The sequence below is a fragment of the Capricornis sumatraensis genome, chromosome 16, assembly GCF_032405125.1.
Source record: "Capricornis sumatraensis isolate serow.1 chromosome 16, serow.2, whole genome shotgun sequence".
Classification (NCBI taxonomy): domain Eukaryota; kingdom Metazoa; phylum Chordata; class Mammalia; order Artiodactyla; family Bovidae; genus Capricornis; species Capricornis sumatraensis.
The window spans coordinates 31092784-31120229 of record NC_091084.1 but is presented as its reverse complement, the minus strand read 5'-3'; the positions used below and the strand labels follow the sequence as shown (position 1 = coordinate 31120229).

General features: G+C 45.8%; 3 protein-coding genes across 9 annotated transcripts; 1 reads left to right on the top strand and 2 right to left on the bottom strand.

The window, feature by feature from the left end:
- Nucleotides 1–327: 327 nt before the first annotated feature.
- Nucleotides 328–14744, top strand: IFT46 (intraflagellar transport 46). Its single transcript, XM_068988894.1, has 12 exons — nt 328–453; nt 1403–1499; nt 2120–2199; nt 5070–5200; nt 7427–7501; nt 7657–7750; nt 8155–8283; nt 9335–9456; nt 9822–9888; nt 13247–13307; nt 13590–13675; nt 14383–14744. Exons 3-12 carry the CDS (start codon nt 2155–2157, stop codon nt 14476–14478), a joined length of 906 nt encoding a protein of 301 aa, XP_068844995.1. The 5' UTR covers nt 328–453; nt 1403–1499; nt 2120–2154; the 3' UTR covers nt 14479–14744.
- A 2471-nt stretch (nt 14745–17215) lies between these two features.
- TMEM25 (transmembrane protein 25) lies at nt 17216–21533 on the bottom strand. 7 transcript variants are annotated; one of them, XM_068989366.1, is made up of 8 exons: nt 20994–21533; nt 20441–20752; nt 19721–20011; nt 19390–19518; nt 19059–19089; nt 18805–18905; nt 18579–18665; nt 17216–18449 (listed from the first exon to the last, which is right to left on the bottom strand). In XM_068989366.1, exons 1-8 carry the CDS (start codon nt 21061–21063, stop codon nt 18376–18378), a joined length of 1095 nt encoding a protein of 364 aa, XP_068845467.1. In that variant the 5' UTR covers nt 21064–21533; the 3' UTR covers nt 17216–18375. The 7 variants fall into 7 exon arrangements, 6 of the variants coding, with proteins under 6 accessions (XP_068845467.1, XP_068845466.1, XP_068845469.1 ...); XM_068989365.1 differs by having other exon boundaries at nt 17216–18665; XM_068989368.1 differs by lacking the exon at nt 19390–19518.
- A 152-nt stretch (nt 21534–21685) lies between these two features.
- On the bottom strand, nt 21686–26302 carry TTC36 (tetratricopeptide repeat domain 36). The gene is made up of 3 exons (XM_068989371.1): nt 26054–26302; nt 24923–25111; nt 21686–22171 (listed from the first exon to the last, which is right to left on the bottom strand). Exons 1-3 carry the CDS (start codon nt 26166–26168, stop codon nt 21909–21911), a joined length of 567 nt encoding a protein of 188 aa, XP_068845472.1. The 5' UTR covers nt 26169–26302; the 3' UTR covers nt 21686–21908.
- Between the last annotated feature and the right edge of the window lie 1144 nt (nt 26303–27446).

Sequence of the window (27446 nt, the reverse complement as noted above, 5' to 3'; positions counted from 1 at the left end):
AGTTAGCCTAAAGTCTGTCTGGACTGATTTAGTAGGAATTGCAGCCCAGTGATCCTTGATCTGGGAGGAAAATACACACCTTATTTCCGGATGGGAAGGCTAACTCTAGACGAACCGAAATTCATCCGTCAGCTTTGCCGCTCCCCGACGCTAGATGCCGCCACAGACGTATTTTTTGAAACTAGCCAAGATCTGAGCCCCTCTGGATCTTTGAGCCTTCGCTGGAAGAGACAGAACGCGCTGCGGTGGAGAGGATCTCACGAGAGTGGTGGGAAGTCTCGCGATTTTTTCCTTTTTTTTTTTTTCTTAGCAACTGATAACAGGCCAGTTGCTCCGAGTAGAAGCCGTGGCTCTCTTCCAAGAAGAAGTGGCCAGGCCTCAGGTTGGAGTGAAACCCCAGTCCTCGGCTGGGGTTCTTTCCATATAGACGAGACGGATTCAGAGGGGCTACAGGTAATTCGTGCTCTTTCTCCTTCCCAAGAGGAATACGAAGGACTCCCGTTCCCTCTTCCCAACCTCCTGCACCTTTTCCCGTCTTCTTGACAAATATTCTCTCTCCTCTTCCTTCACGCCCTCGCCAATCTTTGTTTCCTTTACTCCCCGACAAACTTAAGTGGGATCCGACCTACAAGACGAGGGTGGGGTTAAGGGTGATGGCTTTCAGGATTATTGGATGGGACCAAGACAAGAGCCGAGATTACCCCCGCTTTGCGGAACGCCTCTTCCCACCCACCGCCCCCCGCCCCAGGTAACCCGAGAGACAGAACTTTTTCTAGAACCTCCACAGCCTCCCCTGAGAAACGCCGGCAGCATTGGGACACTGACCGAACCCGAGGAGAGAGCCATTATCTACAGAGGGATTCTGTATTGCCCTCGAGCGCCTATCTTAGCAGTTTTGGGTACCTGCTGCAGACACTGGCTGTCGTTTCTCTCCTCGTTTCCCTGGTTCCCCAGGCAGCCTGCCAGCAGTCCCTAAATAAGAGGTGCAGCTAAGTGACTTAACTGTGTGACCTGGGGCCAAGAAGCGTCAAGGAAAGTTTGAATGGGGCGTAAAGTGGAAGTGGAAGTGTTAGTCGCTCAGTCGTCTCCGACTCTTTGCGACCCCATGGACTGTAGCCCGCCTGACTTCTCTGTCCATGGGATTCTCCAGGCAAGAATACTGGAGTGGGTTGCCATGCCTTCCTCCAGGGGAGCTTCCTGACCCAGGCATCGAACCTGTGTCTCCTGCATTGGCAGGCAGATTCTTTATCGTCTAAGCCACCTGGGGAGTAAAGGTTTCAGGTAAAACTGATGTCTTGGGTAAGGAAGAGGACCCATTGCTGGTTTGGAATCCACCTCTCCAGAGAATGCTTAATGAATGTCCTGTGATAGAAACTATGTAGTCATACTTCCTTTTGCTTAGACCAAGATTGTTGAAAACCAGACGTATGATGAGCGTCTAGAGATTAACGACTCTGAAGAGGTTGCAAGTATTTATACTCCAACCACGAAGCACAAAGGTAAGAGAGGCATAAAGAGGAAAGAAGAGAATTTTTTTTTTTGTAATTGTAAATCACTGGTTATTAAAAATAACCCAAAACTTGTAAAGTAAAAAACTGATTCAGATTCATATTGGTGACTATTATTTACCAGGAACTAGGTCCCATCCTTCCACATAAACTTTTTTCGAGTGATCCTTGCAACAGTCCTGAGTGACAAATATTACTGACCCCATTGAGAGGTGGGACTACTGACACCCAGAGAGGTTGAATCGTTTTGTCTACGTGATAAGAGTTGTCCTTTAAACCGAGACTTCTGACTATAAATCCAGCACTCCTTTTGCTTCACTAGTTACTGACTTTATTTCAACCGTAAACTAAGGGTAGATTTTATGCTATTTGTGTAGTGGCAGATAATCAGTATTAATATAATGTCTAACCTAGTGCCTTAAGCATAATACTACTTAGTAAGTGTATCTTGAATTGACAGAGCCATGCTAGAATTCAGTTTCCTATCTTTCAGTTAGCTATTCTTATCAGTCCTGTTCCATAAAATGGTTAGCATAAAATATTATAAATGAAAATATCTGTCTTTAAAAATCATTTTAACAATAACCTAATGGGAAAACTTTTCTTCTAAGGAGTTCCTTGTTCCTCGAATCTTTCTAACAAGACTATGGCTGATAACAGCAGTGATGAGTATGAAGATGAAAATAACAAGGTGCAGTATAATCCACAACTTCTTGTGAAATTGCTGCTTTGTGTTATTTGTAGCTGATTTAAAGTGACACCAGTTCAGTAGCAAACATTTCTTGAACACTCACCACTACTGGTTAGGTGTCTTTAAGCTCATGGAGAACAGTAAACAGCCAAGAGCTTTAAGTCTGTGATTCTCCTTCAGGAATAGAGGTTATTGTTATAGCTGACTTTTTGGCAAGAAATTTCATATAACACAGTCCAGGGTTTCTGAAACTTTTCTGGTCACATTAATCAACTGGGGTACTTACTAAAAAAAAAAAAATTACGAGTCCCCACCCAGCACTTTGGATTCTTGAAGATAAAAACCTGAAAATGTAAATATATTTGAGCAAGCACTGCAAATAATTCTTACGATAAAGCAAGTTTGAAATGACTGGTCCTGGCCTTTGTTCATTGTCAGTACTTGTGATACTGCCAGTATTTTGTGAAAGAGATTATAATTTTGAAGTCTTAAGGCCCAGATGTCACTTATTGTTATTTTATGAACCAAGAGAATCACCATTTCTGAAAGATGAGAAAATGCCTACAGCTCTAGATGGACAGGGCCTTAAATTTGCACAGGTGCACTGCCTAATAGCTCTTGTGGTTAGCCTTAGCACATTGTCCAATGCCTATGCTTTAATTATCCTCCAAGAATAGAAGTTTTGAGGACTCAAATGAAGGAGAATATTCGAAGTAATGTAGAAAGCTTCAGTGAGAGAGATGGATTTCATAGGAAGTCTAAATGTAATGTTTTGAGATAGCTCTGCTTTGTGACTATGTGCTGTTTGACATCTCACCTACAAAGTAATTTTTTGGCCTTTTGTCTGGTATATAAAGTCTTCTGCCTTAGGTCAGAGATTTTGCAAAGCACTAATTTGAAGAAGCAGACAAAGGTGAACAATTTTCCTAAATTGACCTCCTAATTTTGTGTATTCATCCTGAGTTTTTCATCTTCACATGATATAGTCAATATTAAAGGCTCATTTATCTTTCCAATTTAATATGCACCCAGAATCAGCAAAAAGGATCCACTTTTGAATAATCTTTAAGCTGATAATATTCTTAAAAAGCTTCCTTTGCTAGACTGCTTCCCATGTGACTCAAGAATAATTTGGGCAGATTTTGAATTAGTAAAGAACACTGTGAGATATCCTTACCAACTGTATACCAGTAAGACAATTTCTGCAACTGTCATCTATACCATATGTTACATATTAGTTGAAATACATTTTTGTTGATGTATAATAAATCTGTGTTATGCTTAGAGGAAAATGTAACCAAAAGTTTTTTTTTTAAGATGTCCTATAATATATCACAGTTTTATGTGTCAGAAGCCACTTTAAAAGAATCATTAAATAATTTTTAAAACTAGAACCAAATATCTCTTAACCTCAGTATAAGCCATATGGAAACTGAGCTTGAAAACCCATTTTTAAAGGGGGCCAGTTGGCCACCTTTCAGATCCTAAGTGAAGGCATACCACAGGCTCCATGCCCTAGAGGCAAAGACAGGGACCCCCCATCCCAACTGCCCTGGCAAGCCCAAGCACCACCAGACCCCTTCTCATGGGCTTGAGGGGGTGGGATGGTACATTGAGAACCAGAAGCTCAGAAAGGTAGGTCAAAATGCCAAGAACAGAAGAGTCTCTTATCTTGAGATAGTTCAGTTCAGTCGCTCAGTGGTGTCTGACTCTTTGTGACCCCATGGACTGCAGCACACCAGGCTTCCCTGTCCATAACCAACTCCCAAAGCTTGCTCAAACTCATGTCCATCAAGTCAGTGATGCCATACAACCATCTCATCCTCTGTTGTCCCCTTCAGTCTTTCTCAGCATCAGGGTCTTTTCCAGTGAGTCAGATCTTCACATCAGGTGGCCAGCGTATTTGAGTTTCAGCTTCAGCATCAGTCCTTCCAATGAATATTCAGGATGATTTCCTTTAGGACTGAATGGTTTGATCTTGCAGTCCAAGGGACTCTCAAGAGTCTTTTCCAACACCACAGTTCAAAAGCATCTATTCTTCGGCGCTTGGCTTTCTTTATAGTCCAACTGTCACATCCATACATGACTATCTTGAGATATAAGGTACAGTTATTTTATGTAACTTGTGGGGGAAGGAAGGGAGACCATGAGTAGGTCAGATACCCATTGAATGCAAAGGAAAACCCACAGTCTCTGGAACTGCTGGTCAGAATCCAGGCACAGGGTTGAGTACTATTTTTCTTCATTAGTTATAAGCAGCTTCCCCTGGGCAGTCTTGCAAATTAAATACTAGATTTCCTCCCTGTGATCTTTGTGAGTATTAAGATCCCCTAAAATGTGTCTTCCCCACTTCATCTTCCCCCTATTTCCTCCCAAAATAACTATTTAGAAGTGCTTTCTTCTTCAGAAGTCCCTCAGTTTTAGAGTTGAAGCTGATTGGATAAAGTTTATGCAGAGTTCTCAGGATCTCCTAAGTGAGAGGTAAAAGAGATATGTACTGAATAAAGTATACCCAAGCCACACACAGATGATTAGACTATGGTTATAGAAAGTGGGAACTCAGTAGCTAAGAAGGAGTGAAGAAGGTTCTCGGGGCCCTTCTGGGGAGGGCTTCCTTTTCTTTCCAGTGAATTGGTGCCAAGTGGGAGGGTTCTCATTAGAGCACTAAGCGAGAACTGGGCAAAAGTACACTGGTGGTGGTGGTTTAGTCGCTCAGTCGTGTCTGACTCTTGTGACCCCATGGACTGTAGCCCACCAGGCTCCTCTGTCAATGGGATTTTCCAGGCAAGAATACTGGAGCGGGTTGCAATTTCCTTCTCCCCAGTTTCTCCTAACCGGGAGCTTTCTAAGCCTACCCTGCTTTGTCTCAGGAGAAGAAGAAGACCTCACAGCTGACGCCTCAGCGGGGCTTTAGTGAGAACGATGATGATGATGACGATGACGACTCATCTGAAACTGATTCTGATGATGATGATGATGAGCATGGGGCCCCTTTGGAAGGGTAAGGAGAGCACCCTCGCCAAGGAGGAAACTCTTCCTTCAAAACGCTGGACAGGAGGATGTCAGTGAGAAGTGAACTTCTAGCAGCTCTTTTGGTCTTCTCTATTTAGGGTTATCAGATGCTCAGAAACCCAACATAATGCGTTTTCCTTCTTTTCTGGCTCCACTGCCTGAGTCCTGTGATATCACTATGATGTCACTTGCACTGTTTGAAACATCTGTGGGCTCAGGCATTTCATGAGGATTTGCTGAGTCAATTTATCTGATGGTTTCTGACTCCAGGGAGTTTACATTTTAGGGAAGAGAAGATACATTTATAAATACAAATTTATATTATAAATAGCATATTAAATATATACGAGAAGATAAAATCATACATCAAAGCAGTTTTATTTAGTGAGGAAAACATCCACGTTCAGGAGCATTTCTGTTTTAGGCTCAGATCCTTTTAAAAGGACAGGTAGAGAATAGGGGCACTATTCTCCCATGTTGAAGCAAAATGTTCCTGGATGATGCTTCAGTAAAAATTCTTCTCACCCTGTTCCAGCCCTGGTGCTAGATTAATCATGACCCACCCTGGTAGGTTTTAATCAAAGTAAGTTCTAAGGCCCGTTCATTTAAAATACAATTACTAGCTAAATAAATGATGGTGTAGCCAAATCAGTAGAATTCTTCCTAGCCATTAAGAAGTATGAGCCAACACTCTTATGTGGTGGTAAAGAACAATCTTCAAGGGGCATTGTTACATTTTAAAAAGGTATAGAAGTCTTTGTGTTGTGTTGGCATGTGTATCAAACAGATACTACATAAGCTATCTCTAGGCTACACTAGGAACTCATAATACTGATTACTCTTGGGAGGGGAGCATAACTTTCCACTGTATACATTTTGTACCTTTTATTTCCTATCATGTGCATGCATCACTTATTCAATGAAGTAGTTTAATAAAAATAAAAATAGTTACATTTTAATTATCCACATGTAGGTAGACACTAAGTAAATTAGGCAAGTGTTTAATAGCAGCCTGACTTTTCATGCTTCACAGTTGACCTTATGATCCTGCTTCCATAAATTATAATCTGAGGAAAGGTAAATTTTAAGTAATCTGCTGCTGCTGCTGCTGCTGCTGCTAAGTCGCATCAGTCGTGTCCGACTCTGTGCGACCCCATAGATGGCAGCCCATCAGGCTCCTCCGTCCCTGGGATTCTCCAGGCAAGAACACTGGAGTGGGTTGCCATTTCCTTCTCCAATGCATGAAAGTGAAAAGGCAAAGTGAAGTCACTTAGTTGTGTCTGACTCTTCACAACCCCATGGACTGCAGCCTACCAGGCTCCTCCGTCCATGGGATTTTCCAGGCAAGAGCACTGGAGTGGGGTGCCATTGCCTTCTTTAAGTAATCTATTTAGTTTTTTTTCTTAAGCAACTCTCCCCAGAAGAACCTTAAATCACTTTCCAAGTCACTTAAATACTTTGTCAACTCATTGTTGTTTAGTCACTCATTCATGTCCAACTGTTTTGTGACCCCACGGACTCCAGGCTCCTCTGTCCATAGGATTTTCCAGGAAAGAACACTGGGGTGGGTTGCCGTTTCCTTCCCCAGGGGATCTTCTCGACCCAGGGATCACACCTGCATCTCCTGCATTGGCAGGTGGATTCTTTCCCATTGAGCCATCTGGGAAGCCCGATCAATTCATTACATTTTACTTAATTATAGTCATTAATATGCACTCTACTATTTTTTTAACTGTATACATTTCATGTATTAATGCAAATACCTTTCAATAACTGCAGTGTTCAGCTTGACCTATCTCTCAAGTGTTAGACATTTTGTTTCCAATTTTTTACTTTTGTAAATAACACTGAAAAACATCTTTGTAAAAACTCCCTTTTTTCTTGGGACAAACCATTTTCATGTCAGAAATTAAGATCTCATTCTATCTTTTCTCTTTATCCCCTTCATTTAAAAAGAAAAAAGGAAAACAATTTCTGCTACACTCTAAAATTTTTCAAAATTATGTTTTGGATTTCTTGTAACTTTTTCTTCATTGTCAGAGATAACTGAGAGCTAATTATAATCAGTTTTAAGGTTGCCTTGCAAGCTGCTCAGAAAAGGCACATGTGGGTGGAGCAGAAACTAGGTTTAGAGTCACATGTTCTGTGGCTGAACCAAGACTCAGCAACCCCCACCCTTCTCTGGCCACCTTGAGCCGTGGTTTCCTTCCCCCAGGGCATATGATCCTGCAGACTATGAGCATTTGCCAGTTTCTGCTGAGGTTAAGGAGCTCTTCCAGTACATCAGCAGGTGAGTACCAGGACCTCCCACCATAACCCCTAGCCCTGCCTTGCCCTTGCCTTCCTCTTATCTGAAACATGACCATTCCCCTTAGGCTTTTTTCATTCTGAAAAATAAGTAAGTTTCACTGACAGTCTCCACCTTCTCATGGCAATATCTCCTAGGTATACACCACAGTTGATTGACCTGGACCACAAACTGAAGCCTTTCATTCCTGATTTCATCCCAGCTGTTGGGGATATTGATGCATTCTTAAAGGTCAGAACGTCCTAAAAATGACTCCTTAGGTGTTTCTTCTAATCCTCTATTACTCTAACAAACAGTTAAACTAATTTCCTTGACTAGCAATAACTACCTTAGTATATATTCTTCATTTCACTGGAATTCTTAACTTGCTTTCAACTTGAAATTATATTCATTGCTAATAGGTAAATAATTGATTATCTCATTATGTGTTAAAAATTTGTCATATATTTGTATCCTAATTATCCATAACTTCAGCTTTATATTTAAGGTCATGTATTTTTTTCTAGATAGTATTTTAGTACAGGATGATATATAGGCATACTTTTTAATACTAGTAATAGTAATGAACCAGAAAAGTTCTTCCTTAGCTTATTGAAAAGTGTGCCTTTTCATGTTCTTACCTTTCTCCTTACCAGGTTCCACGTCCTGATGGAAAGCCTGACAACCTTGGCCTATTGGTATTGGATGAGCCTTCAACAAAGCAGTCAGACCCTACAGTGCTCTCACTGTGGTTAACAGAGAATTCCAAACAGCACAACATCACAGTAAGCTATTGGCCTAGCACAGGCCCCAGCTCAAGGGGGCTGAGAGTAGAAGCCTTGCTAATATTTGAACATTTGAATATTTGAATATTTCAACTTACTCCCTGTTAAAAGGGATGGCTATGATTTCAGCCAGCCCTATTTTTTAGATAACAGTTGTATTAAAATATAATGTAATTACTGTGAAATTCACCTTTTAAAATTGTACAGTTCAGTGATTTTTAGTATATTCACGGAGCTAATACAACCATCACCATTATTTAAGAACATTTTCATATTCCAAAAAGAAACCCCTTGGTAATTCCCTAGTGGGGAATTACCCCACTAGGTGGTTAGGGCTCAGCAGTGCTGTGGGCCCGGTTCAATCCCTGATCAGAGAACTAAGATACTATAAGCTACTCAGTGCAGCCAAAACACAGAAACAAACAAAAAGAAACCCTATACCCGTTAGTGGTCACTCCTCTTCATTACCCCCACTCCTAAACCCTGGTCACTACTTCATTCCCTTTTATATGGCTGAATAATGTTCCATTGTATGGATATATCACAATTTGTCTATGCATTTACCTGTTAATCCCACTTCTATTATGCTTCTATGAACATGTACATGTTTTTGCATGGACATATATTGTTATTTGTCTTGGGTATAGGTAGAAGTAGGGTTACTGGGCCATATGGAAACTATTTAATATTTTGAAGAACTGCCAAACTCTTTTCCAAAGTGGTTGAATCAATTTATAGTCCCATCAGCAATGAATGAGAGTTCCAATTTCTCCACATCCTCACCAACACTTGGTATTATCTTTTTTATTCTAGCCATCCTACTAGGTTGAAATGGTCTCTCATTGTGATCATTCCTGTCCTGTTGACTTGCCCCTTTCCCCTGGCTCCAGAAGACTTTAACAGGGTTTTCTATAATCTTCATTTGGCTGCTGGCAAGCTTCCCTTTTCATCAGTTACCTCGAATATGAAATAGCTGCATATGATGAACTTCTCTGTGAAGACAAGGGAGCTACTTATTGTCATCAGCCTGGCTTTCCTGTTGTTTTTCTAGCAACATATGAAAGTAAAGAGCCTGGAAGATGCAGAAAAGAATCCCAAAGCCATTGACACATGGATTGAGAGCATCTCTGAGTTACACCGTTCCAAGCCCCCTGCAACTGTGCACTATACCAGGTAAGAAATAGCACATTCTTCACCATAGTAACCCATGGTAATCTTCACCACCTAGGAAGTCATTGCTTCTGAGGAGGAGATGACAAGATTGGGACATATTTGAAATATATCAACCTTAGGACCTACGGATCCTGGCCGCTACTGGCTAAGATTGCAGACGTAAAGATTATGGTTTACCTGGTATTTTTACTTAGCCAGCTTCTCCAAACCCTAGGTCTTGGGTAAGTTTGGCCCACCCAGTCTGTGTTCTCTTGAAATCCTAATGTGCCCAGGTTGAGAACCTCCCTTCAGCCTAGAATATCATGATGCAAAGATTGCTGATACCAGCCCATGTTTTCTGTTCACATTTGCTGCTCTAATTCTAGGCCTATGCCCGATATTGACACACTGATGCAGGAGTGGTCTCCAGAGTTTGAAGAACTTTTGGGAAAGGTGAGTGGAAGGTATAGCAGGAACTTAGAGAGTGTGGCATTCATTCTAGGAACCACAGTTTCTCTCTTCTTGTATTACTATTATCATTAACTTTTAAATTTATGTATAATGTAAAATCAGAAACAAACACATTAAGTGTTGATTAATTTTCACCAACCAAATACCTTTGTGTAGCCAACATATCAGATAAAAAAAAAACAGAACATTGCTGGCACCCTGGAAGCCCCCTCAGGCTTCTATCTCCCGACTTAACTACCATCCTGACTTCTAACAGCACAGATTAGGTTTGCCTGTTTTGTATTTTATCTAAATCTAATCATGTTCCTTTGTGTCTTGTTTATTTGCTCATTTGTATTGTTCATCCATGTAGAGATTTATCCATATTGTTTCCTAGATTGTGGTTATACATTTGTTCTAATTATGGTATTCCATTGTTTGAATATAGGACAGTTTATTTATCCATTCTATAATAGCCATTTGAGTAGCTTCCAGATTTGAGTTGTTATAAATTACTCTGTAATATTATTATACTATTGCTTTGAACACATAACTTTTGGTGAATGTATGTACCTAAAGTATTACCACTGCAGGCTTACCCTTTCCACAGAGGTATATGTCCTGTTTTGAGTAGCTGATGTCCCATTCCTAATGATCCTAAATTTTTAAAAAGTGCCCAGGAATATATTTCATAAGAAATTGTCAAGACCTTTTTGAAAGCAAATTATACAACTTGAGTGGAGGGCAGGCATAAGCTCGCAGTGAATGAGGAGTCAAGCCACGTTCCTGGAAGGCACCGTCACTCCTCCCCGGTGCACCATGGCAGTGGAATGCCGTTGCAGTTCGGATTTTAACTGCATTATTTTTTAGAAATTGAAATTTTTGTAACAAAGGTTATCTGAGAGAGTCAACTTTCAAGTCTAATTAAAATTTCAGGGAAAAAATGGTGGAGGATTTGCCCTGTCAGACATTAGAAAATTATAGAGCTATAGTAAATAATAGTGTTCTGGTTAGGAACAGAGCTAGATCAGCAGCACATAGACAACCCAGGAAAAAACCACATAAATGTGGAAATTTGCTGTATAAGAAAGATGGTCATTTTACTTTGTTTTTTGGCCATGCCTCACAGCATGCAAGATCTTAGTTCCCCCACCAGGGATCAAACCCACGCCCCCTGCAGTGGAAACAGAATTTTAAGCACTGGACCATCAAGGATGCCCAAGAAAGATGGTTAAATGATTACAGGTAGAATGGGTTGTGATGAGATTACTGACCAGTCACTTGAGAACAATAGATCTATGCCTCAACCATATGCATGCTGCTGCCGCTGCTTAGTTGCTTTAGTCGTGTCGGACTCTGTGAGACCTCATGGACTATAGCCCACCAGGCTCCTCTGTCCGTGGGGATTCTCCAGGCAAGAGTACTAGAGTGGCTTGCCATGCTCTCCTCCAGGGGATCTTCCCAACCCAAGGATTGAACCTGAGTCTCCTGCATTGCAGGCAGATTCTTTACCATTGAGCCACCAGGAAAGCCCCAACCATATGCATACATGAATTCCAAATGAGTTAAACATATAAGGTAAAAATAAAGCTATTACAAATACCATTTTTTTTATATAGGAGAAATATTCAGTTGTCCAAAAGGGTCGTTCTGGTTTTCCTGTCTGATGTTATGGGAAAACCCAAACAAATCTTTTGGCTAACCCAATACTTACTACTGTTGGGATGGTGAGGTATTTCTTTGCATAATAAGAATCTTAAAAGTCCTGTGGAAAATGTGACAGTTTAGACTCACACAAATAAAAAATTCTAACAGTTACCATAAACAAAGTTTAAAATATGATGGACTGGGAATTCCCTGGTGGTCCAGTGGTTCGGGCTTCGCACTTTCACTGCCAAAGGCCAGGTTCAATCCCTGTTCCAGGAACTAAGCTCCTGAGTGGCATGGCTGAAAAAACAAGTAAGTGATGGACCAAGAAGTTACTTACATATGTATGTGACAACATTACTATCCAAGCAAAGAGCTTTTGCATGTGTGCTAAGAGATCAAACCTGCATCTCCTGAGGCTTCTGCATTGCAGGCAGATTCTTTATCACTGAGCCACCAGGGAAGCCCAAAGAGCTCTTACATATCAAGAAAATTGAGCAAAGATGATAACAGTTCCTTCCTGGTCATGGTATTTAAAACTGCTACCCATGTTCCCCAAGCTCCTTACCTGCTTTTTCTCCATAATACTTACCTTCTGACATATTATATACCTTATTTTGTCTTTTGTTTCTCCCTACTAAAATGTAAGCTAATGAAGACAGTTTTTTGAGGGTATATGTTTATTGAGAAATTACTGTAAAAAAGCAAAGAATTTGAAAACAGTCTCTTTTATCACAGTATTTTAAAGCGGTAGCTGAGGAAAAAATGTCTGACCAGGGAACTGAATAGACAGATTGTGGTACAGCCAGTCAGTGAAATACTCACTTGATGAATTATTTGGCCTTATTTTGCTCTGATACAGAGAAGTATCAATTATATGCTGGAAAAAAGAAATTGCAAAAGCTGATTTTTATAAAATTACACCCTGATTTTTATAAAAAGAGAACAAAAAAGTTTTTTAAGATGCTAATGGTTTTTAAACTTACAGTATGAACTGGTTTTGATCTGGAGCCTGTCATCTGAGATATCATGTCACTTTTTCTGTTCCTGTGGTGTCTAAGGAACATTAGGCCTTATAACTCCAAGTCTCTGTAAATACTTGGCCATAACCTGGGTCTAGTTTCTTCTTCACAAATACAGGAAGACTGCATGGCAGTGTATTTTACTTATAAAATATTTTAGCCCTATTATATCTTCTGCTATTTCAGTGGTTAATGAGTATGACCAATTCCATTTTACTGATCAGGAAAAAAAAAAATTGTATTGCTCAGGCTGCCGTAACACAGTACCAGACTGGATGGCTTAAGCAAAAGAAAGTTATTTTTTCACACTACTGGAAGTTGGACATCAAACTGTCCACAGAGCTGATTTCTTGCAGAGCCTTTCTCCTTGACTGTCTCTTCCCTGTGTCTTCATGTGGTCTTTCCTCTCTGTGTGTCTGTGTCCTAATTTCCTCCTATAAGGGTTCCAGTCACTCTGGAGTAGGGTTCATCCTAATGACCTCATGTTAACTTATCTCTTTTATGACAATATCTCCAAATACACCACCTGACACACTTGGGGTCAAGACTTTAGCATATAAATTTGAGGAGGACACAATTCAGCCCATCACACTCCTTATGCTCGGAGCTCTTTTCCTTCAGAGAAAGAGAATGATGCTAGGACCACTGAAATTTCAGCCTTTTGATTTGGGTCTGTCCCGTGCCTCTCCTAGGTGAGCCTGCCCACAGCAGAGATTGATTGCAGCCTGGCAGAGTACATTGATATGATCTGTGGTAAGCCCTCCTGTCCCTTTCTTGGCCCTGTCTTTGGATAAATTCACTGTGGGCTGTTGAAAAGGCTTTTTTACTCTGAATTACAGCCTTTTCTTTAAGCCAGTTATGCTGTTTGGCAGCACTTGAGGGTGGTGTTTGGGTTTTTGTGACTACCTGCTGGGTATTTAACCCCTAGAGTTACAGTAACACATTCCATCTGGGAAGGGACTGGCCACATAAACAGAAATGCCCCATATTCCCAGATTTTTGTTTGTTTCTGCTCATGGGAGTTCTCGATTTCAGCCATCCTAGACATCCCTGTCTACAAGAGTCGAATTCAGTCCCTCCATCTGCTCTTTTCCCTCTACTCGGAATTCAAGAACTCGCAGGTAAGACCAGCACTAGAGATTGACTTCAGCTGTAGTGCCTGCTGCCGCCACTGTCCTCAATCTGCTGTGACTCTGCCTGTGACACTGGAGGATGTGTCTGCCTGGAGTTATCATTATCCTGTCCATAATGGAGGGAACTGTGAAGCAGGCAGGGGTGGGGCTGGTAAAGGAAGAGGAAATAGAACCCATGTGGGCCTTAGGGTAGGTGAGGATCTACAGTGGACACTCAGTCTTACAGAACCAAGTGGCCTAATGAATGGAAGCAGGAAGCATGGAAAAAAGGGGGTTCATGTTTGAAGGAGGTAGGGCACATTTCTAGCTATTTTTCAAAGACAACACCAAGGAATTGTTTTAGAAGTAGAATTGGGAGGAAAAATGGAGCTTAAAGAGTTGTAAAGAGGTTGTATGTGTGCTAAGTTGCTTTAGTTGTGTCTAGCTCTTTGCGACCCCATGGACTGTAGCCCACCAGGCTCCTTTGTCCATGGGGTTCTCCAGGCAAGAATACTAGATGAGTTGCTATGCCCTCTTCCAAGGGATCTTCCCAACCCAGGGATCAAACCCGTGTCTTTTACATCTCCTGCATTGGCAAGCAGGTTCTTTACCACTAGAGTCCCCTGGGAAGCCCTATGAAGAGGTTAGTTCTTGATAAAGTGTCATAACTAGCATATCCCCAAATCCTCCATTTTCCCTCTCCTCTCTCCTCACAGCATTTTAAAGCTCTAGCTGAAGGCAAGACAGCATTCACCCCTCCATCCAACTCCAACTCCCAGGCTGGAGATGCCGAGACGTTAACCTTCAGCTGAGACACCTCCCATGTGGCTGTCTCACGGCTCCGCCAGCTCCTCTGCCCCAGCTGAGGAGGGGTCACCGTCAGCCTCCTGGCAGCCTTGCCTGCCTCACACCTTGACTTGGGCACGGCGCTCATCCTACGACCATTTCTGCCAGAGAGCACTGCTCGTGGTCATTAAATGGCTAATGACTGTTTCAGAGCTCCTTCACACAGGAAGTATGCATTGACACCATTGTGGGGATTTGAGCTAGAAGCACTGGAATTCCTGGGATCCCAGGATGCTCAGGATGGGAGGAGGGTTGAAAAGATGTTCTTTTTGAGATAGCAATAGGATTATTTTCTTTCATGCATAAAGTCAATTGGCAAAGGTTTTACAAATAAAATGCTCTTATCTTTCAGGTTATCCTGCTGTCCTTTAATACAGAAGAGAGAAGGCAGACTGATCGTAGGCAGAGATGAGAAACTCGGCCTAGAGGCATTCAGTGACTTGCAGTTAAGCAAATCAACCTTCAGAAATAAAATCAAACCCCAGTCCTTCAAGGTTGGCAATAGAGGGGAAACATTTTTCTCCCAGAACCTATTTTTCCTGGGAGTCTACCACCAGGTAGTGCTGCTTGCCTGTCTGGCCCCAGACTGTCCAGCTGTGGTCTCAGGGAGCCTAGCTACTGCAGCCGCCCAGGGGAAAGAGGATGGGGTCTTGGATTAGGGTGGCAGTGGTAGAGGTGGACAGATTGGGGAAATTTTCTGAAGGTTTTATCAGCTAAATTCTACTCAGGAAGACAAATTCTAACAAAGGATGTTAACTATGGGCAGCTGGTTACAAAAGTGTCTGAAGAAACAAAAGGGAGAATGGAGGGTGCTGAAGGAACAAGGGTTTAGCATGCACTGCGGGGACTGGAAACAGAAGAGTTGCCAGTGGTGGGGTCAGGACTGCCAAGCAGGCCCACAGCCCCTCTTAGCAGGAGACAGCCACCCTCCTCTCTCCCACCCTCTCCTGCTTTGCCAAGTGCCTCCCACTGGCAGAAATTAACAGCTGGCAAGGGAATCTGGAAAACTGGGCAGCATGGAGTACAGAAGGGAGGGTGTGGGGTAAGAAAACAGAGAGATAACCAGCAGAGGTGGAACCAATAGAACTTGGTGATAGAGTAGATGTGGGGGATGGAAGAGAAGAAATCAAGGACGACTTGCAAGTTTTTGGGCTTGAGCAGCTGGGTGGATAATGGACATGAGGATAGGAATAAGGGGCCACATTTAAAATAAGAGGATAAAATAGAGGAATGAGTGGTGAGGCTCTCAGCCCTCTTCCAGGCTTATCCCTCCAAAGCAGAATATTGGAAGAGTCCCAAGCAGCCTAAGAGAAAAGATATTGATGGGGTAATCTAAGCAAACGTCTCGGTCCCTCTACCTACCCATCAACTTGTATTCAGCTTTGGGTACCTCCTCCTTGTGTGTATGTATGTGTCTGTGTGTATACACATAGGCATACTTGCAGCTCTCATTCTTAAATATGAATGTACAGTCACTAAGCATTTGAAGAAAGCCAGAAAAAGAGAGACTAAAATACAGCAAAGAAAGTCAGAGAAACTAAACTTTTTTTTTAAACTATTATATTCATAGAGAAGTAGTTCTCAAATTTGGTTGCATGTTAGAATCAACTGGAGATCTTCTAGAGATAAGTTTCCTCTCCCAGACAATACACCAGACTGATAAAAATCACAACCTCTGGAGGTAGGATATAAGAATATATTTTTTAAGCTCCTCAGATTATTTCAATATGCAGACAAATTTGAGAACCACTATCAAAGAGAGATGAGAAAATACCACATCCATGAAATAAAAGCAGGAGACTTATAAAAGGAACATAAATACAGCAAGAAGATACAACAGTTATAAACATTTACACACCTAATAACAGACTCCAAGAACACATGAGGCGAAGCTGACAGCTGAAGGGAGAAAGTTTTACAATAATAGCAAGACACTCTCAATAAGGGATAGAAGACCCAGACTGAAAATAAGTAAGGAAATAGCCTGAACTGCACAATAAACCAACTAGTTCTAACAGACATAAACAGAACTCTAGCCAACAGCAGAGAATACACTTAAGTGCACATGGGACATGTTCCAGGATAGAACATATGTCAGGGCACAAATTCAGTCTCACAGATTTTAAAAGGTAGCATACAAAGTACTTTCTCAGACCACCATGAAGAGCAGTTAGAAATCAATAACATAAGGAAAAACTGAAAAATTCTGCAGAAGTTAAACAATAACCAATCAGGCAAAGAAATCACAAGGGAAATTGGAAACTACTTAGAGATAAATGAAAATAAAAACAACATTCCAAAACTTATGGGCTACAGCAAAAGCAGTGCTCAGAGGCAATTTATAGTTATAAATGCTTACATTAAAAAAGTACTCAAGGGACTTCCCTTGTGGTCCAGTGGCTAAGACTCCCAAGTTCCCAGTGCAGGGGGCCCAAGTTCAATTCCTGGTTGGGGAATTAGATCTCACATGCCACAGGTAAGACCAGGCACACCCAAATAAAGCAGTAAATTTAAGTACTCAGTCTGGCTTTACAACCCGAGGAATTAGACAAAGAACAAACTAAACTCAAAGCTAGTGGAAGGAAGGAAATAAGATTAGAGCAGAAATAAATGGAGAATTTAAAAAAAAATTTTATTTTGAAGGAATGAAACAGACTTGTAATATTCACTCATTCAAGTTTATTGAACCTACTGTGTGCTCAGCACTGTCCTTGGCAGTATCAAGAAAAATTATAAAGGTATCAACAAGGGAAAAATATACTTTGCTCGCTATTAATTTGCAATCTTTTTCATGTTGCTTTTCAACAGTGTACTTAGGTTGTTCTGGGATATATGATCTCCCCTCCTTTCCCATGTCTCCCTAAGGTTTCCAGCACTGTCAAATTATGTGCCACTGTGACCATCCCATAAAGAATGGAGGATGGGACAAGAACAGCTTCCTGCTGATGGGGAGGTCATGGCTAGGCTCCCATGGAAGGGGGAGATACTTTGAGCAGAAACCCATCAACACCAAGGGCTCAGGGCACTCACAGTGAATCATAAAAAGGCCAAACTTGGGAAAGCCACAGGCAGGGCCCAGGGGCCCAGTCACTCACTTCCCAGGAGATGTGCTTAAAGTGCTACTGCTGTAAGAAAATGAGGCATAGCTACATGCAGTCCTGGAGGCACCAGACTTCTCACCTCCCTCTCGTCTCCTGACTTGTGCTAATACCAGGCTCTGACACCACTAGGGCCCAGGCCAGTGGGGAAGTCTAATGCCTAGTGAAGAAGGTCCAGCGTATAACCTACGATGCCCAAGAGGGGGTGGGCGGAGAGGGGCAGAGAGATGCAGCAAAAAGAACTGGTCTGTGCTTCGCCAGCACCCCTAGATCGGGGTGGGTTTGTGTGGAAAGGGCAGGTTGGTTCTGTAGAGCTAGCAGGGTCCTAAGTTTTCCCTGAGGGAACAAAGCTGCATAGCATGTGAAGGAAATCCAGGACGTGCAGGGACCCCCGCTCCCCAACCAGGCATGCCCTATGCCTGCTGTACACGGTGCTGAGGAGCACTGGTGCGGGGCAGAGCCAGCCCAAGCTGGCAGGGCCATGCCACGCTTAGATGCTGGCTGACCTCCAGGCACACCTGGACAGACAGCTCCATCCACCTGGGCACAGGCAGTCATGCAGGCCCTCAACTGGAGTCGGTCCAGGTCCAGCCAGGAGTAGGTCCAGCTGGCAGCCTGGCCAAGAATACCCGTGCCCCCAAGCAAGCAAAAGTGGCAGAGGCAAGGCCTCTTCCCATTGGCAACATGGCCAGGCAGAGGATGCCTTGGACGAGGACCAGGAGGATGCCCAGGGGCCAAGAAGTTACCCTCTGTCTTGGCCTCATCTCAGAGCCAGATCTCGTCACTGCTCACACTGGACACCCGGTAAATGTAGCCCAGCATTGGGAGGCGGATGAAACCTGGGGGGTCAGAGATCAGTCACCCTCATTTCTTGGAAGCTGGGAGACCACTCTCTGCCCTTGGGGACTTAGAGGCCTTTGGCACATGTAGGAGGGCAAGAGAGCAGGGCAGCAGGCTGCTTTCCCTACCTCGGCTGGTGAGGAGGCCACCAGGTTCCGGGTCCAGCAGGTCTGGCCGGCTGTTGTTCTGAGTCGTCTGCCGTTCCGCTGGTTTTCCTGTGGGGTGACAGAGAGGGTGGTGCCGGGATGAGGCGTGTGCCCGATGGGGCCTAGCCCCTCCTAAGGTCCAGTGTTTCTATTTTTTCCAGAAGCACCTCTGAAGATAAAGCTGGGGCAAACAGCTTGCTGGGTGTACCTCTGCAGTCTGGAGTGAGGTCATTGAGCTGAAGATTGGATGGGAGGGACATGTTCTCGCGTGGCAGGCGCACGTTGTTAAGTTTCAGGTTGTTGGAGTCACTACAGGAGGACAAAGGCTCGGATGGGCCCTGGCACCAGTGGGCACAGATTTCTGCTTGGAGGCCATTCCAGAACCACCAGAAAGCCCAGGATCCCGCCTGTCCCCATGCCGCCTCTCCATTTGGCCCCTCCATGAAGCCCCAGGAGAATTACCTAGAGATCAGGGATGGGCGCCGGGAGGGGCCTGAGGAGAGAGAAATGACAGCACTGTCTCAGTGCCCACCCCCTCTGGGCTCTGCCCCCTGCCCTCTCAGGCCCAGGTCCCTCAAGCAAGGGGCCTCTCAGATGGCCAGACTGGGTTCTCAGTGCTCAGCACACTCCCTGGGACGTATGTGTCTAAACCATGGCCACACCCAGGAAGACCTGTCCTCTACCACTTGTCAGAGACCTGCCCAGCTCCAGTCCTGCCCGTGCCCTCACCCTCACCCCTGACCTCATCTCCACACTCCCAGCATCCTCTGTACCCGCCTTGCTTTGGCCTTACCTTTGGTCTTCTCTTTCCTGCAGACCAGGCAGGCCACCAAAGTGCTGAACCCCACCAGGGTGCCTAGGGCAAGCCCTCCAGCCACAATGATGCCCAGCAGTGGCACTTCCACCCGGGTGGCCAGGAGCCCTGCAGGTGGTCCTCTGGTTAGTTCCAAGCAGGCATGACCCCTGACTCGGAGACACCACAGGTCCCTACTCTGTCCTCTTTGCCCAAGGTGGCTGGGGACAGCTTTCATGAGAACTTACCCAAAAGACAAGTCTTCCCATTTCTGCACCACGGCCCTACACCCACCCGAGGCTCTGCTGGGCCTGGGGCTGGCAGTGCTCACCTGGGGCTGGAAGCGAGGAACTGGTGACACCCACGTCGTTCGTGGCCACCACGGAGAGGTTGTGTGGCAGGCTGTGGAGCTGCAGCTGCACGGTGTGGTTGGTGAGCCAGGGGTAGTTCTGGGCATCCAGCACCAGGAAGTCTGAGGTGTTGACAGTCACTGGCCCATCCTGGTCGATCCAGGTCACGTTGGCAGGTGGGTTGGCACGCACGAGGGCAAAGAGGATGACCAGAAGGCCCGGGCCCTGAGCTTCCTGGTACTTGGCCCCAACCTGAGCAATCTCCGGCTTAACTGGTGCAAAGCAGAGACCACTATGTTCCCACCACAGCCCCTTGCTTGCCTTGCCCTTTCTTCCCAAACCCAGAAGGAAGCCAGGGGCCTGGACCTCTCCTTAGGAGGCACCAGGAAAAAGGATGGCTGGGTCTGCCAGAGGCAGCATTTCATAAGGGCATAAACACTAGAACTAAATATCCAGAATTCTGACTCTGCTACTTACCAGCTCTATGACCCGGGGAGATTGCTTAACCTCTCTGTGCCTCAGTTTTCTGATTTATAAAATGGGGACATTAGTAATTAACTCATAGGATTGTTGTGAGAATAAAGTGAGTTAATATTTGCAAAGTGCTTAAGTGTTAAAACATCCTAGCAAACTGCCTGCCTGGTGGCTGTTGGGGGTCCCTGGGCAGAGAACCCCTCTTTGTCCACCCGAGGGGCACTCACATTGCACATTGAGGATGACGGACGCATTGGCTGACTGGCCACTGCTTGCGTCCTGCAGGGAGCAGATGAGTTCATGCTGGGCCCGCTGGGCAGTGACAGTGAAAGTGCTGGTGCCTCCAGAGAAGGCCTCCTGGCCGACACTCTGCAGTCTCGAGGTGCTGGCCTCCTGCAGCTGTCCATCCAGGTACCAGGCCAATCGAGGGGTGCCAAGTCCCCCTGCCACCCGGCAGGTGAAGGCATGGTGTTCATTCTCTCGAAGTGCCCGCTCTGCCCAGGTCTGACCATCAATTTGTGGTGCCAGCTCCCCCCAACCTAGAACATAGTGGAGTCTGGGGAGAGCTGGTGGAGGGTTAGTACTGTTGTGACTCGGGTGAGGTCCAGTTCCAGAGGGACCTGGGTTCTCTCACCAGGGACTGGCTGGACCTTGGTAGGTGGATAAGAAGAGACCAGTTTTGGTGCCTAAAGTGAGACCCAAACTGAAGATGCAGGCAAGGAGGGGAGAGACAGGGACTTGACCCCATAAACACATGCTAAGGGATGAACAGGGGTGTACCTGAGCTCAGAAGGGCCGGCAGGAGCAGAAGTGTGTGCGGGAGGGTAGCTGGCCATGGAGGTAGTGCCATGGTGGCCCAGGCCTGGGCCCCAGGCTGCCGAGAGAAGAGGGCGGGCCTCAATGTTAGTATCCAGGTGAGAGCAGGCAAGCTTTAGTAACTCCTCCAGCAATTTATTCTCAGAAACAAAAATGAACCATGCACGGAAACGCAAATGTAGAATGACCCACAGTGGTGAAGACAAAGACGCAATGATCATCAAGCCCCAAGGTCCAAACCCAGGCTGGCACGTACATGTACACCCTGCGGGCGCAGAATTGAGCCCTGACTCCAAGGAACAAACAGGCACATGCTCGCAGGTGCACAGAAACAACCGGCAACCGTGCAGCCCGCACCAGGCCAAAATACACAACACACACGCACACACACGCAGACACTCGGGTATACGCGCCCCTCCCGCCAAAGGGATCGTCCTCCCAACCCCGGTTCTCTCTTGCCCGCTTCCCTTTCCCATACCCCTTTTCCCATCCTCCGGATTTGGGCCGAAGACAAGGTGATCCAGGACGCAGGGACAGAGAAGCATCCCCGCTCCCACCTCCGCCCAGCCTTTCTGGGCGGCTCACCTGGCTCACTCCCCGAGCGCAGCCGGAGCGACTGCTCAGGCCTGCGGAGCACCGCAGTCCGCCGCAGGGGTCGGGGCTGAGCCAGACAGGGCCAATCGATGCCCGATCTCGGGCCGACAGGCCCTTCCTCCAGGGCGGCTGATCCGGGACTACCTCGCGCGCAGGGGACCCTTGAGCGCCCATCCCTGCGAGGGATGGCGAGCGGACGCGGACACAAGCTGGGGCTGGGCGAACCGACAGCTTTATTGGTTGCTGGCGCATCCCCCAACTCCTCGCCCTCCCGCCTAACAGCGCTCAGCGCCCGTCGCGGGGCCGGCGCAGCTGCCCCATCACGTCGGCCAGCATGCGGTTGCACAGCGCCGCGTACGGGTTGAGCAGCACCAGCTGACGGCGCGCAAACGGGCTGCCCAGCCTAGCCGCCCGCTCGAAGTCTCTGCGGGCGTCGTCGTCCCGGCCCTGCAGCCGCGCCACGAGCCCGCGCTGCACAAAGCCCTGGCGGGCGGTGCGACCCCGGCCGCCGCTCAGCGCCAGCGCGCGCTCCAGGTCCTCCAGGGCGCCTGCGGGAAGGACGGACGGATGGGCAGAGGTCAGGGCCGCGGCCAGCAAAGATCCGGCCCCGAGTGCAGGCTCTGGGGCTCGGCCATTTACATTGCGCCCGCAGATGACCCTCGAGATCGGGATTGTTATTTCCGTTACGCAGAGATAAGACTGGAAGAGTGGGCAAAACTCGGCCTAGACTGTAGTTAGTGGCAGAGTTGGGACTGAAGTCCAGGTCTCGCCTTGTCCATGTTATTTTCCACCATCTGATACATCAAAACAGGGGTGGTCACTATATTATGAATCTGCTCCTGTTCCCCGGCACAAAGCAGGTGGTTTCTTACACATACATTAAAATTCTACCCTGTGCCAGGTGACTGACTGAATCCCAGGGTCCAAAAGCACTAGTATTAACTGACAAACATTTCTTACACAATAAAGTCCATTTTTTGTTTGGTTTTTCCTTTTTGGCTGCACCAGGCGGTCGAGATCTTAATTCCCTGACCAGGGATTGAACCCATGCGCCTTCAGTGGAAGTGCAGTGTTTGGACCACTGGACCACCAGGGAAGTCCCTCGCTAACGTTTTTTTCCCCTTTAATATGTACTTTTTGTATTTTATTTGGCTGTACCGGGTCTTAGTTGTAGCATGTGGGATCTAATTCTCTCACCAGGGTTTGAACCTGGGTCCTGTGCATTGGGAGCACGTAGTCTTAGCAACTGGTTCTCCAGAGACGTTTTCTTCTCTAACTTTTCAAGACATTTCTCTCTTTTCCACTGTATGCCTTAAAATAGCTCCTCTCACCTGTGTTCTCTACTGACTGCCTCTCCTTACTCTTTATTTCCATGGTCTTCCTTATCTTGTATCAAAGTTTTCTTTGAAGGAGGTCTTGGAGCCAGAGCTGGCCTGCAGCACTTTGGTCACCCTCATAAATACTTGGCTTCTTAGGCATCAGAGCTCTGAACTCAGCCTCAGCCAGCCAGTTGGCACCCACTGTAGGTCCCCCGAGCTGCATTTGTTCTGGGCTCTGCTTCCATTCACTCCTGTCCTCTAGTCTATAGATCCTGTTAGGGCAGGGCGCTCGGGGAGTGCCAGCAGCATCCTGCACCAAGGCTGATCTCCCCGTCCTCTGGGTTTTGGTCCCCAGAATGCAGCAGGGGCTCTGCTCCCTACCCTAACTGGTCCGTTGAGAAGCTCTCTAATCACAGCATTTGTTGATTTCCCTCAGAGGAGTTGGTCTGGAGGAATTGAAGGTCTTCAGGCAGAAACCCCTTGGATGCTCTCTGGGGTTCTGGTCTATAGGCTTTCCTCAGCGGCCTTTATGGCCTTGCTCTGCCAAACTGGTGGCAGAGAAGCCTGGGAAAGGGGCCCTCAGAGTTCCTGGATATTCTCAGAATGGAGTCCCACCTCCCCAGCCTGGCATTCCTGGCCCCAAGAACACCTCCACTACCACGAGTTCCCTAGTAGTTCCATAATACGCTTCTGTGGTTTACTCTTCAGTAATTCCTGGTGTTTTCAAGACAGAGTTCCATCTGGGCCTCATTTTACCAGTTCCTCACCCTCTTGGCCTCTGTTTACCTCTCCAGGCTCTGAAGAGACTCCATCCTTCCAGCCCTCCCTTTCCAGCCAGAGTAGAGATCTGAAGCTCCCTGTTCCTGTCCATGACTTCTGGACTTCTACAGGCCATGCCTTCTCCCACTTGCTGCCCTCCTACTTGTCTTTAAAACTCACCCCTCAGGAGCAGACCCCAAGCTGAACCCTCTCAGCTTGTTATGTGGCTATGAGGTTTGTATGTCTGTCCTGTCCTCTAGGCTGAGCTTCATGAAAAACAGTATCACGTGGGGATTAAGCCCTGCCACCTGAACCAAATCCCAGCTTTGCCACTTCTCAGCTATATGACTAGCAGGCTATTTTACTTAACTTCCAAGCTTCGGTGTATCATCTGTCAAATGGAGACAACAAGAGCATGCACCTTTTTAGGGTTGTCACGAGGGCTAAACAAATGACAACTAAAATGTAAAGTGTTCAGTCAGGGGGCTTCCCTGGTGGTCCAGTGGTTAAGACTCTGCACTTCCACTGCAGGGGGAATGAGTTTGATCTCTGCTCAGGGAACTAAGATCCCATATGCCGCAGGGTATGGCCAAAAAAGAAAGAAAAATAAATTTAAAAAACCTTTATTATTTTTTAAAACAGTACTTCCCAAGTGGTTCAGTCCCCTTCCAATGCAGGGGCTGGGGGTTTGATCCCTGGTCAGGGAATGAAGATTCCACATGCCATGGGACAACTAAGCCCATGTGCCAAACTATTGATAGAAAAGCCCCTTCCATGTACCACAGCAAAGACCCAGTGCAAACCAAAAAAAAAAAAAACCTCTGAATCCATGATTAAAGAGAAAGGACAAGATGCATCTTGTACAGCACGATGTTGGTTAACAGATTTAGAAAGTAGGAGAATAAAGTTACCATTAAGAAAATACATACAGGTGCTTAATACCTGGCACATAGTAATTGCTGTAAGAGTCCTCAGCACCTAGACCACTGCTACAATATAGGCTCTCATTAAATCTTGTACATAAACAGACTGTAGTCTCTCTGACTCACAATATCCCCAAGAGATTAGCAGGGCCCATAACGTATCTCTTATGAGTACGAACGTAGGTTCCAGAGGAGCTTGGTGACTTTCCACACTCCAAGTCCAAGCCCCACGGCCACACCATCTCTGGCCTGTGTCCTCCCAGACCCCCTGCACAGGCTCCAGGGACCCTCCCCTCACCTGCCACATCTCCTTGGAGACGCCGGGCCTGGGCTCGGTTATTGTAGGCTGAGGCCCTCTCAGGCAATAGGTTGATAGCTTGGCCAAACCTCTCCAGGGCTGTGCTAAGGTCGCCAGCCTCGGCTGCGATCACCGCCTGCAGCTCCAGGGCCTTGGACTGTTCCAGCTGCGATCTCGGGAAAACTTCATCTGTGCCGGGGAGGGAGCCAGGAGGAGACAGCTATGTGGTTGGCAGCAGGAAGCAACAGTTCCCATGGGCTTTGGAAACCTGGGACATGAGCCAGGGCTGACCAGGCAGGGTGTAGGTCACTACAATCAGATGCAGTGTTTGGGGTAGGGGGAGCAGAGGTCACTGAGGCAGAGCCCTGGCACTGCTTAGTTCCAGAGAGACCTGGAGAGTGGCCTTGGTTGGCTCCCCAGTGCCAAGAGAATGAAACCAAACTCTAGCCTGTAGCTAAATGACTGGTTGAAGGTCACACCCCCAAGAGGTTGCACAGATTGGATTGGAACCCAGGTCTTTCCGACTCCTTAGTCTGTCCCCAGTTTGTTCTACTGCATTGCTTCCAGCAGGAAGGCCTCCATGATAGTCATGAAAACCACTTCCAATGTTTCCCTCAGCTTTTCAGCCTAAAGTTTCATTAAGACGTGGGCTTTGCTCCGTTAGAAACAAAGAGCATCAAAACTTCTGGACGGTGACAGTCCCTCTTAGGGGCCAGTGGAAAAGCCAGTGAGCACATTCAATCTGGAAGCATTAGCTCAGGGCTTGGCATTTAAAGGTGACACTGAATGCATGCTTAGTTGAAACTGGTTAGCTGAGCTACCCCCTGCCCCGTTTCTGTCTTCCATGCTGTGGAGGGTGATACCCTCTGTTCTGACAAAGCTGTGTTAATTTCACATGGCCCCGCTCCCCGCCACCACAGTTAAACTTGGGGCAGGGTTGGAGGACAAACCCTGGCTTTCTCCTCTGGGCACAGTGACTCTTGCCAAGCTTCCATCAGTGCACTGAGGATCAGCAGTCATCATCCAAGTGTCGGGGGACGAGGAGCCTTGTAAGACAGCCTACTTCTGCCACCCCAGCGAGGCAGTAGACCAGCCAATGTGGAGAGCTGGATTCCAAGGTCAAATACTCACCTTCATCTACTTCCTCCTCTGCTTCCTCTCCCAGGTCCAACCCAACAATATCTCCAAACGGGGAGTCGGGGTTGAAGATGGCCTGCAAGACGGCCTGATCATTTGGAGTCCCCATGGTATTCAACTCCCAGATCAAAAAGGTGACTCACAGTGAGGGAAAGGAAAAAGGGCTGAGGGCTGAGCCTCTTGCCAGTTTAAAGCCTCTACCTGATCCAGAGGGAGGAGGTCTGTTTGAGGACCAGCCCCCAAGAGGAGTGTTGTCCAGTCTTCGGCTGGAGTGTAACCTCAACCCCCTTCAGCCTGGGGACAGTGACCCTGGCTTGGCCGAATATTTACAAATATTTCTCAACTGCTTCTCTACCCCGCCCCCCCACCCAGTCTGAGGGAGAAAGAGAAAAAGTAAATCCCATTTCAGCTTTAAGGTGGAGTGGAGCCAAGAGAGAGGGTACTGTCCATCTCCCTGAAATGCCTTCTTTATACTCACAGATTTAGGAAGAAATTGTTAGAAGCCAATGCCTGACTGCCTGCGGATGAAGACAGGGTGTTTGTAGGGAGTAAAGGAACTATTCTTTTGTTCTCTTGACCCCTTCCTCACATCCAGAGTTAATTAGGTCCCAAATATACATCACTGATAAACAAGAGAAGAAAATATGATTAAGAGAGGCAGTGTAGAGTGAGGCCTGACAGAAGGGAATGATTTTAAGATTCCACCTTAAAAGAAAGGACTGTGGAAGGGATTTTGTAATCAGGTCATGGGCCACGGCCCTCCCACCTCAGCCAAAGCCAAAAGAAAGTTCAACCATGTGCAGCAATAAACTTGACATGTTTATTAATTAAACTATCACTTAAATAAAAAAAAGTGCATAGAAAATAAACATGTTTAAAAACTCCTTTTTTTTTTTTACAACTATATACACTTTTTACTTTTACATTCAGTCTTTCGTAGACAGCTTTCAGCATTATTATTTTTTGAACTATTAAAGTATTTTCCTTCTTCCCTGTCACAGGGAGTTAACACTGATGGACTTTAGACACATTTTTTTCCTTTTTTTTTTTTTCTTTTTCTCTAACCAGAAGCTTGGAAGAACACAAGGGAAAAAAAAAAAAAACCGAAAGATCTGGTATACATGATAAAGTTGTCAAGAAATGTCTTATTTCTAGAAAAGAAGCTTGTCATCTGTTGAGCTTTTGAAACAATTATTCAACTACCTGTATTTACTAAAGAGACTGTTAAAAGTTCAATAAAAGAAACACCACAAGTCTATTTTCTTGGTTGAAAGACAGAACTAGAGTACCTCGGAACAAGATACCAGGAAAGCACAGAACACAATTTTCCCCTAAATGCAGGTGGTAACCCCAACATTCATAACCAAAAATAGAGAAACAAGGAGTA